We start from the raw sequence: 16,721 nt of genomic DNA, 5'->3' as shown, positions 1-16,721 counted from the left end.
TAATTTCAACTTCCTATCCTTTTGGTGGTTCAACAACATGTATAATAAATATTAGCTGTTCAACTTCACTTTGCCCCTGAAACAATTTAGTTGAACTGGGAATATACTTACTTTAAAAATTTTGTATTATTTCTCCTCTCACTTTACTACCCATTGAGTAGTTCATTTTTAACTCTCTATTCTAGATAGAGATATCTTTTTGTTTTAACCCATCTTACATGTTGACCATTGTGACATCAATATTTGAAATAATTCCTATGTTTTCTTGTTTTATGAAATACAGTACAGTTAATGCCACAAAAAGCATCATTATATTTGGCTACATATTGGACATATATTTTCTTTTGAAGAAAATCATGCCAATGTTTTACATCGTTAAATATGTCACTACTTGTTCAGTGTTATTCAGTTTTTATTTAAATTCTGGCAACTATATGCATGATTTTTTTTAATGTAGGTAAAGCTCTAAATTCCTTCAATAAAATGCACCTAAGTGTTTGAAGCCATATATCTTTATTGTAAAAAAAATGATCTTAAAGATAGGTTGTGAAATATGGAGCAATAGTGACAAAACATTCTGTCTTTGAACTTAGAATACAAAAGACACAGTTTCTAAAATTTCTTTCTCTACTTGAAAGAATTTGTTGCAAAATGAACTACTAAATTTTCTCTCATATTTACTTAATGGAAAATTATAACTACTAATTTAATCAAATTGTGTTCTCCTAGAAATATCCTCATACTGCACCAAAAGATTTAATGGCCATTTTCCAGGATTATCATCCACAGGAAAGCTCAAGTTTTTGCCCTTTTTGCCCAACTTGCCAATCATGAATGTAATAATCGTCTTCTAAATGGGCAGATTGTCACAGTGACTGAAGTAAGTCAGACAGAGAAAGACAAATATCATATCACTTATATGTGGAATCTAAAAAAAATGGTTCAAATGAACTTACTTACAAAACAGAAGTAGAGTTACAGATGTAGAAAACAAATGTATGTTTACAGGGTAGGGAAGGGAGGGGAGGGATAAACTGGGAGATTGGGATTGACATATACACACTACTATATATAAAAGAGATCACTAATAAGAACCTATTGTACAGCACAGGGAACTCTACTCAATACTATGTAATGGCGTACACGGGAAAAGAATCTAAAAGAGTGGATTTATGTATACGTATAACTGATTCACTTTGCTGTACACCTGAAACAACACTGTAAATCAACTATACTCCAATAATAAACAAAAAAATAAATGACACGCCAGAGTTGCACTGTTACTTCTGTGAACATAATTCTCTTTTTTTTACATTTTCATTGTTTTGATCAGTTATAAAATTTTATTTTGTAAAGAATATGACATTTCAGGGATTTCACTTAATCTCTTCAATTATTCTCTTATGAATAATTTTCTTGCTCATTTCCACTGTTTGATCAGTGCAGTGGACAGATTTTGAGGTGACTCCTAATGATTCCTACCTCCTGTTGTTCACATCTTTGTATGAAACCGTCCCTTTGAGTGTGGTGGGGCTATGACTTGCTTCTTCTAACAAACAGAATAGAGCAAAGGTGATGGGATGCCACTGACGTGATTATGTTATACTATACAAGAGTCGATCTTAGCAGCCTGGAGCTAGAGTCTTCCCGAGTCTGATGAACTAAGCAGTTGTGTTGGAGATGCCCACACAGAAGGGAACTGTGAATGACCTCTAGGAACTGTGGACAGTCCACAGGACCCAAAGGTGGGCTATAGCCAAAAACCAGCAAAAAGCCAGGGCCCTCAGTGCTACAACTTCAAGGAAATGGATTCTTCTCACAACCTGAATGAGCTTGGAAGTGAACTCTTCCCCAGTCAAGCCTCCAGATGATAATGTGGCAGCTGACACTTTGACTGCAGAAAACTTAGTTAAGTAACATTCGGACTGCTGACCGATGAAAACTATGATAATAAATGGGTGTTATTTTAAGCTGCTACGTTTGTGGTATTTGTTATGTAGCAACAGAGAGGAAACTAATACAGTTGGTAATTAAATCTATTGGGTTGGCTGAAAAGTTCATTTGGGGTTTCCTGTAACATCTTATGGAAAAACCCAAATGAACTTTTTGGCCAACCTAATACTTTAAATAGAGTAAATGTAAAGTCCTATTTGCAAATTTTACTATGTGGTAATAATGTTCAATGTAAGACTACTCACACTGTTTCTAGATTTTAAATATTTCAGTAAATAATCTCTTTGAAGATTTTCTACTGCTTTTTATTCTCTATTGAAAATTACAATTAATGAATAATATTAAATACAATTAAAAATTTATATTTACTTTAAAATTTTACTGTAATCTAATTAAATATCTATCCTTTTAAAACTTCATAATTCTAGCATTTCCTATCCATCTAGCTGCCAACATAAATGATTTTTATCACTTCATGAATTTTGTTTCTACACCTGAGATACAAATTTAAGAGTTATATGAACTGTTTAATAATACAAAATGTTTATCTGTTTCTGGGTGCACCTATTGCAAACACTACAATAATTCTACTGCCTCTGAAACTGAAAATCAGAACACAAAGAGAAGCAAGAAAATAGAAGGTTTGCACTACCAGGAAACAGTACTTCACTATACAAGAGCCTATTGCATTCATACTGAGAGGAGAATTAGATAAGTTAATTCATCTTTCCTTGACTTAAGTGCTCCTACCACCTGCTCAGTCCTCATGACAATCTCAAGCAGCTTCTGTCTCTAATGTTGGCAGTGGTACCATCTACAAAACTTCATGGTATTCAGATGTGAGGTTATAGGCAGGAGATGTGGAGAAGAACTTCTCTGAGGCTTGAACATTATTAAAATACTTTGGTAGTCAGCCTCAAAGATGGACCCTCCTGATTCTCACTTCATGGTATTAATGTGCTTGTGTAGTCCCCTCCCATTTTGAGTCCTGGCTGGCCTATGTGACTAACAGAATATAGAAGTAACAGTATGTGACTTCTTACACTAGGTCATAAAAGGGACTACAACTTTCACTGTGATCTCATGGACTACTTGCTCTTGTGGAAGCCAACAGCCAGGCTGTGAAGACACTCAAGTTGCCAAGTGGAGAGTTCCCCACGGGGAGGAAATGAGAATTCCCACCAGCCAGTAAATGAACTATCTTAACAGCAGATCCTCCAGCCCCAGTCGAGCCTTCAGATGACCACGGCCCTGCCCAAAATCTTGACTGTAACCTCATATAAAACCCTAAGCTAGACCCATCCAAATAAACCACTCCCAAATTTCTGACCCACAGAAACTATAAGAAACAATACACATTTATTATTGTTGTTTTAAAGCATAACATGGAGTAATCTGTTACACAGCAATAGGTAACATACATAATAACAAGAATGGATGTCTAGGATTACAGGTCATACAATACCAATGCTAAGTACTAGATTCTGAGTGATGGGAAACTCATGTGTTTTTTAAACACATTTACTTTATTTGTTTGTGATATGCAGGGTCCTCTAAATCACAGTGCCCAGATCAAGTTTCTCTCTTTCCTGGGTCTGACGGTACTGTTATCATACATGGTAGTTATCAAACATTAAGAACAAAAGAAGTATTCTAGACTTGGTATGCCTGAATAAATATGTGGTATTAATATTGTAGACTACACATAGATACTATACTTGGCAGTATAGCTAAGTATCATGAAACAGTGGAAAACATTGCTTAGGGAGTCTAGTAAAAGAATTATTTTCCTAGTTCTACAAAGACATTAGAAAAACACTGAATATAAAATAACTACAGAAACATGAGGACTAAAATAACCATTAAATACTGGTAACTATTTATGGAATTAAAAAATAAAAGCATTGCAAAATTTTCTGTTAAAAACTACAATTAACTATGAAAACATTTTGCTCTTTCTAAAGAACAAAGGTTTAGAAACAACATATTCAATCTAAAGTAGAGATAAATAAAAATCATAAAAGACATATACACTAAACAGGCATTACCAATAAACTAAACAGGCATTACTGATAAAAAGAGAAAAGAGGTTAATTTTATACATTCTACACATGAATACATATTACCAGAAAATCCTGAAATTTTAAAATCCTTCAAAGGGAAACACAATTACTGTAGGAAAAGGCTAGAGTGTAAAGTACTCTGTGATAATCCAGTCTCTGCCTCTTTCTTTTCCTCACAGGTAGAACAATTTGATTCACATTTCAAGGGTCAACCATGTCCTAATAGTTGAGACTAATTTTAAACTTAGGTAGGAATCCAAGGGGGTTTTAGCCAAATTCTTGGAGATTTAGCATCAAATCAGGGTTACTGTTAACCTAGCTATGATCTGGGCCTCAGTTCTCAGACTCAAGTTCCTGCCTTGTTCTTACAGACTGGTTACCAGCTTGTACTCTAGTTCTGGAAATTGGAATCTGCATTATTCTTTGTTCCAGAAGAACCAGCTGCCACACATTATCCCTCAATCACAAGGGGCCCGCCTTATTCTTGCCATTTTCCCACAAAGAGAATACAAACCAAACCTCCCTTCCATATTTGCACTCACATTTCCACACTTCTGATTTTGATAACCTACAAGACTCTTGAGTTTTCCCTTACATTATCCTGAAAATAAATGCCTGCCTGAATTCCCATTTATTGGTGTCATACCACTATGAAATCATGCTCTGCCTGGACTTCCTCAAAGTTACCAACTATAGTTCATTGGGCATCCCTCTTCTCAGTAACTGACCTGCCCTTGAAGGTGGGTTGGGCTCTTCATATATCTTGTCAAGCTATAGTTAGCCAAATATAGTTACTACAGACTACCCCAGTAAAGTGGAATCCAGAAAATACACTTTTCCTGAAAGAGGCTGAATCACTGAAAAATTAATGACAATTTTTTATTTGTAATGCTCTAGCAACAGTAGTTCTTTCTTTGTGAATTAACTTCAATTTTTCCCTGGGACAAAGAAAACACTGTCTCAAAATTCTCCATAAAATGTATGTATTTGAAACACGGCTGTGCAATGCGTATTTAAGATTGTTTGGGGCTAAAGATAGAACTAATAACAGATGTCTAACAGAAGGACTTTATATAACACTGGAGTTAGAAGCCAAAATACAGTTTACTTTAAATAGACTCTTCTAACAGAAAGATGTATGACAAAAGAAGAGGAGACACTCCTTTCTATAGTTAGAAAAGTAAACATCTCTGAAGTCTCAAGTACCTTAAGGGTATTATTTTGTCCACTATTCTAAGGCTGCAATACTTTGATATTCATACGAAGAAAACTGAGTACTCTTTTGCTCTTTGTCAAACAATACTAAGACCTTGAAATCAAAAATAATTTACAAGGAAGAAAACCACTTCTCAGATGTCAATGACCTAAGACTAAGGAACAAATGAATTTGTTAATAAAACTACTTTTACATACTCAGATCCTAAAATACACCAAATTCCTAACAAAACCAGTTTTTTACTTTTCTTGGTTGAAAAAGCAAAACACATTGTGTTACAAATAGCAACTCTATCTGCAAACTCTGAACAAATTACAATGTTTTATTCTGGGGAAAAAAGAGTTTTATGGGAAGATTCAAAATGAAAACTTTAATCACAAACATTAATTTAAAAAATACCAGTATAAGGCTAAATAATAAATAACTCAACCAAAATAATACGTTATTTTTTAATGTATCTATTTTCAATAGCATTCATGTAATATTTATACTTTCTAGGAGAAGATATCTCTTACTTTTAAGTCTATAATTTCATTAAAATAATACAGACATCACTAAGGAAGTTGGCTCACAACAACTTAATTCCATGCTTAGTGTTTACTCAGGGAAATAAGTGATTCTTTGGCAACCAGCGTGACCATATGATTTATAGCAACATCTTCCCAAACTTAAATTTAGCAATATTACTAACAATTTTGGACAGGACTTTTACTACTCCTCTATGTATTTCTGTGCTACACACATATATGATATCATGTCAATACATATACACATTCATGTTTTTGTAAACTATTCATACCAAACATAGAGCTTTAATACTCAGGTTAGAAATGAACATAGTAAGCCAAAGCAGTTCATATTTATGGTGACCTCAAATTGGATTGTGAAGTTTTCTATGCCTACTACCTTCACTGTTTTGACTATCAGAGTGTTTCATATTTTATAATACAGAAAGTGAAGAAATTTATTGTACCAGTTCCTGGCATTAATTTCTGAGACTCTAAAATATATGTAATATGTTACATAAAATTCAAGGAGTTATCCAAAAAGTGTTACTATTATTCTATAAATTACATGTTATAATGATAATTTAAAACCGAATCATGTCCAACAGGCACATGAAAAGATGCTCAATATGGCTAATTATTAGAGAAATGCAAATCAAAACTACAATGAGGTATCACCTCACACCAGTCAGAATGGCCATCATCAAAAAGTCTACAAACAATACATGCTGGAGAGGGTGTAGAGAAAAGGGAACCTTTCTACACTGTTGATGGGAGTGTAAATTGGTGCAGCCACTATGGAGAACAGTATGGAGGTTCCTTAAAAAAGTAAAAATACAGTTACCATATGATCCAGTAACCCCACCCAGGAGTGGTGCTGGGCATATATCCAGAAAAGATGAAAACTCTAATTCAAAAAGGTACATGCACCCCAATGTTCATAGCAGCACTATTTATAATAGCCAAGACATGCAAATAACCTAAAAATGTCCATTGACAGAAGAATGGATAAAGAAGATGTGGTATACATACATCTATATATCTATATCTATATCTATCTATATATAATAGAATATTACTCAGCCATAAAAATGAATGAAATAGTGCCATCTGCAGCAACATGGATGGACTTGGAGATTATCATATCAAGTAAGTCAGACAGATAAAGACAAATATCATATGATATCACTCATATGTGGAATCTAAAAAAGTGATACAGATGAACTTATTTACAAAACAGCAACAGACTCACAGACATAGAAAACAAACTTATGGTTAGCAAACGGGAAGGGGGGGAAGGGAGGGACAAAGGAGTTTGGGGTTAACAGATACACACTACTATATATAAAACGGATAAACAACAAGGACCTACTGTATAGCATAGGGAACTATAGTGAATATCTTATAATAACCTACAATGGAAAAGAATCTGAAAAAGAATATATATACGTATAACTGAATTACTTTGCTATACACCTGAAACTAACACAACATTGCAAATCAACTATACTTCAAATTAAAAAACACTGAATCATATTCTGTGCTCAAAGACTGAGTAATTGTATCTACCTAAAATTTGAGGAAACAAGCTCATTTACAATATGAGACGAATTAAATTAATTAAGGGGGAGTGGTGATTATAATAAAGTACATCTTATTCATATTAATGTCAGTAAACGAAATAACATGGGATCCACATAGCTGTACCTTGATGAAGCATCAACCTACACTTCTAAATAGCTATGAAACTAGCAGAAAATCGGAAGTAACAGTCTTTGACACATTCATAGCTAAAACTTTCTTAAATATGGGTCCATTTTAGATTTCAGCATTTCCAGGTTTCCGTATTTTCTTTCACATGTATGCTTTCTGTCAGCTCTTTATGCTGGCCTGGATCCTTGAATTCTGCTCCTGTATTTGAAAGTCTACTTCATATATAACAACAAAGAGTATACATAATTTAATAAATTACCGAAAGAAAAAGGCCATATTTGTATTCACACACCTAATATTTTCCACATCAAAGAGAGTGTAAATGTTATCAAAAGATATTTTCCTTTCACTGTTATTTAAAACAGTAATAAGTGACCATTCTTCTCATGGAATTTGAATCATCTAAATTGAAATATAAGTGTCCCATGACACATAATATCCCATGCTAATATGTTTGCCATTACTTAATGTCAAAGCTATCTGAAGATGATTTTACTTATAATAAACAGAACACAGTGGAGCATTTCTGCATAGCATAATATTCTGGAACAGTCTCTGAAGTCAATCTTGGTATAATTTGACTTGTGGTTGTAACTGTATCTTATTCTAAGCACAGTGATTTCCTCATAAACATGGCCAAATCATTTTGTGGTAAAAACAAGAAAAAGTATATATAGCATGCATCACACGGTACAGCACTAGACAGATTTTTTTATAGTAAACGCTATTGAGGAAAAATGGAATGCATGTGTTTTTCAAACATAATTTTTCTAAGATCTAAATCTATTACAAAGGCATATATTTTTAAAGCAATAAAACTTTAAAAATTTTGTAATATAAAGAACAGTGCAATCAAAAAAACAAACAAACAAACAAAAACCCCGTGATCACTGCATTCACTATTTTTTCACGGTTTTCTTAAATTCCTCTTTTGAACTTAATAGCATCTGTTGGATAATTTTATAATTCTCTATGGAGTGAGAAACCAGAAGTTATCTATAAATTTCCATGGATAATTTTACAGTTCATTATGGAGTAGGAAAGTAGATAATACTATACATTGTCAAGATAAAGTTAATATCCATATAAGACCAGCTATACTAACAAAGATGGTAGCTACTGTGATATATCACAGAGACTCTGAGAAAATATTTTCTCAGCAATGCCTAAAATTCCACCATTAAAGATTACTTATTTTGTCTTAAACTATACTTAAAATATAATTACCAATGGGTAAGGTAACACTTTAAGCACTGGAAGGAGTATCATAGCATGAACAAATTAATTAGTTATTTTACTGACAGCATAATTTGGTAGCAGATGGGTGAAAAAACATTAAGACATAGAATGGAGAAGACAAGAATAAAGAAGATAAACTTCTACTATCAATTTTGAGACAGCCCAATCTGCATATTTAGATTAGACATTTGCCACATAAGAGAGGTACTTCTATTGGGGTATGTGTATGAGGGAGAAAATGTAAAGAAATAACATTCTAACATTTAGAAGTATAATAGGAGATGGCATACAAAATATGTAACAAAGAGAATAGGTGATGGTACAGTTTCTGCTGCTATAATTGTTACAAGATTAACTTTAATGTTGAATGTAATTGCATGAAAACAAAATGTTTGGCTTACTTTTTATTTCTTGACAGTTTGGTAAGTTTATCTCAATATGTTAAAATTTTTAAAGTGAAACAAAATAAATTTATCACATTTTGACCATATGTTATGAAAAAATAAATCATGTTCTTCTAAGTAGTGTGAGGTAGAAGACAGACAGCAGAAATATCTATGTAGCAAGGAAAAGGATCTTGGATTTATATTCAGAGGAGCTGGGCTCAATTTTTTTTTTTTTTTTTTTTTTACCACTTTTAACTATGTGATTCTGAGGAAGTCTTTTAATGTCACTGAGCTTCATCCTCCTCACCCATATAATGGTGTTATTGACCTATTCTAATCTATCTTCAAGAAATATCCCAAAGCTTGGGACTTCCTTGGTGGTCCAGTGGTAAAGAATCCACCTTCCAATGCAGGGGACACCGGTTTGATGCCTGGTTAGGGAACTAAGATTCCACATGCCACCAGGCAACGAAGCTAGCACATCACAGCTCCTGAGCCTACGCGCCTCAACTAGAGAGCCCACATGCCACAAACTACAGAGCCCATGTGCTCTGAAGCCCAAGCACCACAACTAGAGAGAGAAAACCCGCATGCCACTACTAGAGAGAAGCCCGTGTGCTGCAGCGAAAAGGCCGCTCACTGCAAGGAAAGATCCCGCATGCCACAACAAAAGATCCCGTGTGCAGCCAAAATAAATAAATAAATAAATAATTTTTTTAAAAAAGGAAATATTGCCAAGCTCAAAGAATAAAATGCTTTAAAAGGATATGAATATTCTGGTGAGATGTTTAATCCTTTAGCATTATGATCAAGATTTTAATTATATATACCAAAATTTTAGAAGAGCTGTTATAAAAGACAATTTTCTTCCTCACAGAGTAGAGAGCAGAGTGCAGCACACAATGTCTTGCCCTAATAAATATCTTTGAATTGTAATAGAAACAGCACAAGTGAAAAGCAGGTGGCTAGTTAGCCACAGTAACACAGCCAGGACAACCCAAGGATGATTTTCTGAACCACAAGTTTTCTCATTTGTTAAATAATGGGGTATTAGATAATGTCAAAGTTTCCTCCCATCTCTGCAATTATATTATCTGGCAAAATTCAATTTACTTGACTTTTTTTAACCTGAAAATATAAGAAACTAGTTTCTGAGCTACCTTCTGAAGCAAGCATTTTTAAAACCTCTAAAACACAAGGGTGAAGAGTGCTATCATTAGTGTTTTAAATTGTTCATGTATTTTCTGTGACATTTTAATTTTAATGCCTTGCCATGGGGATAACGGTCTCTCCCACCGGTATATTAGGTGGGTTAGAAGTGTTACATTTCGAGTTATTTTTTAGTCTAAATACTCCTTCAGATTTTCAGGTATTATTGTATAGGCTGTGGAAGTGGCAAAATTTAAACTCTGTGGAATGAGAGGGATTGCGGATAACAAGTACAACAACTACATTCATAGTTTAATAGGTGAGAAATATGCATATAATTAGATTATATTCCTCTAAAGTGAACCTCATAAAACAAGAATCAAATTACCTGTCTTCCCTTAAGACCCCTCTTTCCACGGATCCCAGGAACACCCTAGAACGTAAAACAGTCAAAAGTAAATATTTGTTCCCTTCTTTGAGTGAGTTGCTTGCTTTTTTGATATTGAGTTGTAGAAGCTGTTTATATATTTTGGATATTAACTCCCTATTAGTCATATTATTTGCACATATTTTATCCCATTCAGTAGGCTGTCTTTTCATTTTGTTAATGGTTTCCTTTGCTGTGCAAAGGCTTTTAAGTTCAGTTAGGTCCCATTCATTTATTTTTGCTTTTATTTCTCTTGCTTTAGGAGACAGATCCAAAAAAACATTGCTATGATTTATGACAAAGAATGTTCTGCTTATGTTCTCTTCTAAGAGTTTTATGGTTTCAGGTCTTATGTTTAGGTCTTTAATCCATTTTGAGTTTATTTTTGTATATGGTGTGAGGAAATATTCTAATGTTCTTTTACACGTAGCTGTCCAGTTTTCCCACATCCAAAGAAGACATACAGTTGGCTAATAGGCACATGAAAAGATGCTCTACCCTGCTCATTATTAGAGAAATGCAAATCAAAACCACATGAGATACCACCTCATACCTGTCAAAATGGCTATCATCAAAAAGAAAACAAATAACAAAGCTTGGTGAGGATGCAGAGAAAAGGGAACCCTCCTACATTGTTGGTGGGAATGTAAATTGGTGAAGTCACTATGGAAAACATTATAGGGGTTCCTCAAAAAACTCAAAATAGAACTACCATATGATTCAGCAATTTCACACCTGGGTATATATCTGGCAAAAACGAAAACACTAATTTGAAAAGATAGTTCAAGCAGCACTATTTACAACACGGACGACATGGAAGCAACCTTAGTGTTCACCAACACGCGCATGGATAAATACATATATATAGACACACACGTATATGTGTACATGTGTGTATATATGTATACATACATATACACATACACATGATGGAATACTACACAGCCATAAAAATGAAATTCTGACATTTGCAGCAAAGTGGCTAGATCTAGAGAATATTATGCTTAGTGAAATAAGTCAGAGAAAGACAAACACTATGTGATATTCCGCATACATGGAATCTAAAAGATAAAACACACAAATGTATATAGCAAAACAGAAACAGACTCACAGATACAGAAAACAAACTATTGGTTATCAGTGGGGAGAGGGAAGGATGGAGGGGCAAGATAGGAATATGGGATTAAGAGATACAAATTACTGTGTTTAAAATAGATAAGTAACAGGGATATATATACGACAGCACAGAGAATTATAGCCATTATTTTGTAATAACCTTCAATAAAATAAAATCTATTAAAATACTGAATCAAGATGCTTTATACCTAAAATTAATATAATACTGTAAATCAACTATACTTCAAAAATTAAATATTTGTTGAATCAATTAATGAGTTATTTTTTCTCAAACATCAATTTATGAAGCATGCCAAAGGGAAAAATAAATTATCCTTTAAACTGGTGTGATATTCAGAAAAGCTTCAATATATTAACTTAACTCAAGTGGCCCCTTTTCTTCTTCATAACAAAATCCTTATTTTATTCAGAAATCCATCCCATCTGTATTTCCAAATGGTATCCTGCCATTTCTCTGGTGATAGTTGTTTGTCCAGAGGTGGCGTGCCACCAAAGCTGGTACAACCAGACAAAAAGGAAGTCTTATTTTCTGTACCCAACAGACAATTACCTCCTCTCTGTCTCCTTGTCTCTCTGGCTGAACATACCAAAGGCATAGTTAGCCCTTGCACTGGGAATCTTGCAATCATATGAGGAACCAGCCTTAGGAAAAGCCAACATTAGTCAAGGCAAAGCGAAGAGAAGGATAATGATATCATTACGCTCAGTATCATACTGTGCCTGGATCTCACCTAACCTACAGGTTTCTGGTCATAAGAAGTGGCAGCAGGGCATAGTACTTAAGTATTCAGCCTTTGGAGCCAGAATATCTATGTTCAAATCCTGGCTCTGCTCTTATTACCTGTATCTAGTCTTAGGCAAGTCTTTCCCTCTGTGTGTCTTATTTTCTTCATCTATAGTGAGTATAATAATACTACTTATCTCACTGGGTATTGTGAGATTAAAGGAGCTAATTCATATGCAGTATCTGCATAGTGCCTGCAAATATACACAACCATTCCATAAATCATTTGCTATTATCAGTATCATTTAAGTTTCCTCATTTTGAAGCCAGTTTGCAACGGGATTTTGTCACTTGCAGTCCAAAGCATACTGATAAATTGATAAAATCCCTTGATAAAATTGATAAAATCCCTTGAGACTTATAATCACTTTTATAAGCTTTAGAGACTTATCTCATGTAGCTTGGGAGTTTTGTATATACAGATAAGTTAGCAGATATCAATGGCTGAAGTAATCCATTGACTTTCAACTCAGTGCTTGATAAATACTCATCTAATATTCCCTATTGAAAAAAAGAGTTCAAAGATGAATAATAGGATTCATTTCACGAGGATTTTATGTATCTTTACATAATACAGCCAAGCATTTAAAAATAATTATGTTCTAAAACTTTAGCAGCTTCAGTTACTCTCAGCAAAAAACCTAAGGACAGTGCAGATAGAATTATATGAGAACATTTCATATATACATTATTATTGACTTTCAAAAAGAACTTTTTCCTTCCATTTGTTTTCAGGAGTGATTAGTACTATATTATTTTCTTCTGATTTTCTCTACTTAAATGTTTCATAACATAATAACAAGCCCAGTTAACTATATCATTCATGGTTTTAATGAGAATTTTGAAGTAGCCTAATAATATTAGGACATGGTACCCATAATAGGCAGAGTATCACAAAAGGGTCTTATATTTATGATTTTAGACAGTCTTGATATTTTCATATAAACTAGTCAAAATTATTGAGTATTATTATAGGCATTGTGCCTACTGATGATCAGTGTCACGGGGATCCTTGAATCTAAGATGATGACATTTTGCAAGGACATATAATTTTGGTTTATTTATTATATCAATGACTAGAAATAACTTCAGGCCAACAGGTCAGGGAAAGATTGTATCATAAGCAGCAGAGTAATTAACAATGTAAACTGTATATACTCCTTGGGGTCTATAAGAAGCAGTTCAATTCTTTGCATGATAGATTGGAAACATCATCTATAAGTCTGTTGTATTACATAGCAGTTAAGTAGCTTTGATGTGGGATCACACTGGAGATATTTTTTGTAAGTGAAAGAAATGACCTGTGTGCTCACCAAGGGAATATCTTCACCTCATCTCACCAAAGACGGCTAAACATTTTGATTGTCATTACAGCACATTTAAGCTTTGAATATTTCTTCTCTGTGGAGGCGCTCACAAGTAACTACAAGAAAATGTGATTTAATTCACTCGCTCAAAAACTACACATTTGAAATATTCATCTAGCAAAGAATAATCTGACTTACTCTGATTTGCAAAAATCAGTTTCCAGATATGAAAAAAAAGTTTGCCTGAACAGCACTTGTATAATAATAGAGTTAAATGTTAAATTCTGAATATGATTGTTTTCAAACCTGAGAACATGCTAATAATGTTTGATTCTACTTTTTGAATTAATATTGACAGTGTCAATGAAGAAATGCAACTAGAAATCACCAAACCACACATGGCACTGAAAACCAGATACAATGAAGTTGGAATGCCAGAACTCTGTGTGTGTCTTGATTAATTTTTATAAGTATCACAAACCATTCTGCAAAGACTCTACTCACAAGTAGCTACATTTATGAACAACTATCTTCCACTATCAAACAAAAAAATGTATCTCTTGAGGTTGATTTATTATACATTGCATTACAGAATACAAGACCTGTCAAGAGTTTATACTCAAATTAAAAATCAATTACAAAATAAAATTTTCACAATTAGATAATATCAATTTGTGTTTTTTAAAAATTAAATTTAAAATTGCTAACCATAAATTTTTATATCACCTCACTTACTTAAAACACAATTCATTAAAATTTAAGAGAGTTTAATTAAATTTCTGGTAGGTGACTTTTCTTCAACCCGGCTTGTTTCACTCAGTCAGATCACCTGCCTGACATCTGGGTTTATGAACCCTGTTATACTTTGTTCTAAGCATACCACATTAGAAATAATATTTGAAGGAAATAGACTTACCCTTTCTCCTTCAGGTCCCAGTTGTCCTACTTCTCCAGGAGAGCCAATGAAACCCTTAAAGTAAGCAAATAATCTTTGTATTACCTCATTTAAATATTCACCCTGTAATTAATTATAGACATGCTTAAAAATTGTTCATAGTAATATGAAATTATAAGTCATAACAGTTTGAATAACCTTGTTGTTTTTTTCCGAGAAGTTACAGATCAATCTTTTCATTAAAGAAAAAACAGTAGGAAATGTAAAGGTAGTAAACGTAACTTAAGACACGGTGGCTAATAAAAATCAACAAGCCCAAATTCTTTTCTACATTGAATATTGTAAAGGGCAGAAGACACAGATATACAATTAACTAAAATGTAAGGCAGAATGGAGGTATCCAAGAATAAGAGGTACAGAGGAGGAAGAGATTCATTCCGATGTGGCAGGAGGTAAAGGTAATCAAAGAAGGTTTCAAAGGAGACTGGCACTTGAGACTTGAGATAGGCCTATGGAATAAAATCTTGATAAGCAGAGGATGGAGAAAGAACACTCCAACTAGAACTACAGTAAGCAGAGACAAGACAGAGAGGACTCCGGGAGCATTTGTAAATGGTTAACTGACAGTTTCTTATGTGTAAGATGCTTTGGAGAAAAGCAGACCCATTGTGCCCTCATGGAGATTCCAACAGGTCTGAGAAACAAGGAGTACATATAAATAACAATGCGATTACTTTATACTACCATACTTTAGTCAGAGCTCACCTGTGGAAAATAATAACCTGTTTCAACAATTTAATAAATAAAGTGTACAGCAGTTTGGAGAATAGATTAAGGAGAGGCTGAAATATCAGACTAAGAATTTTAGACTTTATAGTTTAGATAACTGGAAGCTATTGGACGTTGGGGGAGTGTGGTAGTGCCCTGACATTAAGCTGTTTTTCTAAAATATTAATCTGTTGACAGGATACAAAATATACCCAAGGCAGGAAACACTGAATGTAGGAAAACTTGTTAGAATGCTATTTCAGTGGTCCAGATTTGAAGGAATATCAGTCTGGTTCACTGACTCCTAAAACATCATTTTAGTGCTCACTGCGTGCCAAGAATTGGAATTATAAAAATGAAAATGAAAATAAATCAGTGCCCTCAAGAAGTTCATAGTTTATTAGGAAAAAGAGTCATACAAATAATTATCATATGATAATTGTGACATGATTATGTGATAAATACAAGATACAACAGAAACTTTGAAGGCAGAATGACCAACTTTGCCTAGAGGGAAGATTTAGGAAAGTTTTACAGAGGAGGCAACATTTGAGCTGAATCCTGAAGGAAAGGAAAGCATTTCAGGCAAGGCTAACAATGTGTCATCAAGCAATCAATCAATCGAAATAAAATATCATGGCATTTTCATAGAATTGCAAATACTTCTATGTGATTGGTAGGCAAGAGTGGGGTGGATGGAAAGGCAACAGTGGCTATATCATGAAAAGTCTTTTATGTAATGAAGAAAACTTTGGAATTTATACTGAGTCATCAAAAAACTTTAAGACATAGTTTTGATATAATCAAATTTGAAGTTTATAATTCATTTGGATTACAGTGGTTCAACTGGTCTTTGTATCTATCTCTAAGGACTGAGGTAAAGATGATTCTAAGGTTTATATTGGACTGAAAAGCAAACAGTAACCACTGATAGAAATATGGGAAACAAACAGGAAAGCTAATAGTTTAGTAGAAAGAGCATGAGTTCTGTTACTCATTTTGAGATTGCGGTGATGACGAGGCATTCAAATGTAATTATCCTGGCAGGGAACTGGAGATGTGGGACTCACAGAAAGAGCTCATAGAATGATACAAGATTTGAAGGGCAGGTGGGTCAGGAGCCTTAAGGGTAGAACAGAGCTCTGAGGAGAAAACAAAGAGAAATTTCCCTGAACCAC

General features: G+C 33.8%; 1 protein-coding gene across 1 annotated transcript in view; it reads right to left on the bottom strand.

Annotated features, from left to right (window-relative positions):
* The window catches only part of COL24A1 (collagen type XXIV alpha 1 chain), a 346,898-nt gene that overhangs the window by 258,296 nt on the left and 71,881 nt on the right, over window positions 1-16,721 (bottom strand). Inside the window, exons 12-13 of the mRNA XM_057714246.1 lie at window positions 14,797-14,850; window positions 10,614-10,658 (exon numbers count right to left, since the gene is read on the bottom strand). Coding sequence (XP_057570229.1) covers window positions 10,614-10,658; window positions 14,797-14,850 — 99 coding nt within the window. The remainder of the gene's footprint in view (window positions 1-10,613; window positions 10,659-14,796; window positions 14,851-16,721) is intronic.

Source organism: Hippopotamus amphibius, chromosome 1 (genome assembly GCF_030028045.1).
Source record: "Hippopotamus amphibius kiboko isolate mHipAmp2 chromosome 1, mHipAmp2.hap2, whole genome shotgun sequence".
Lineage (NCBI taxonomy): Eukaryota > Metazoa > Chordata > Mammalia > Artiodactyla > Hippopotamidae > Hippopotamus > Hippopotamus amphibius.
This window is presented reverse-complemented; position numbering and strand designations above follow the sequence as displayed.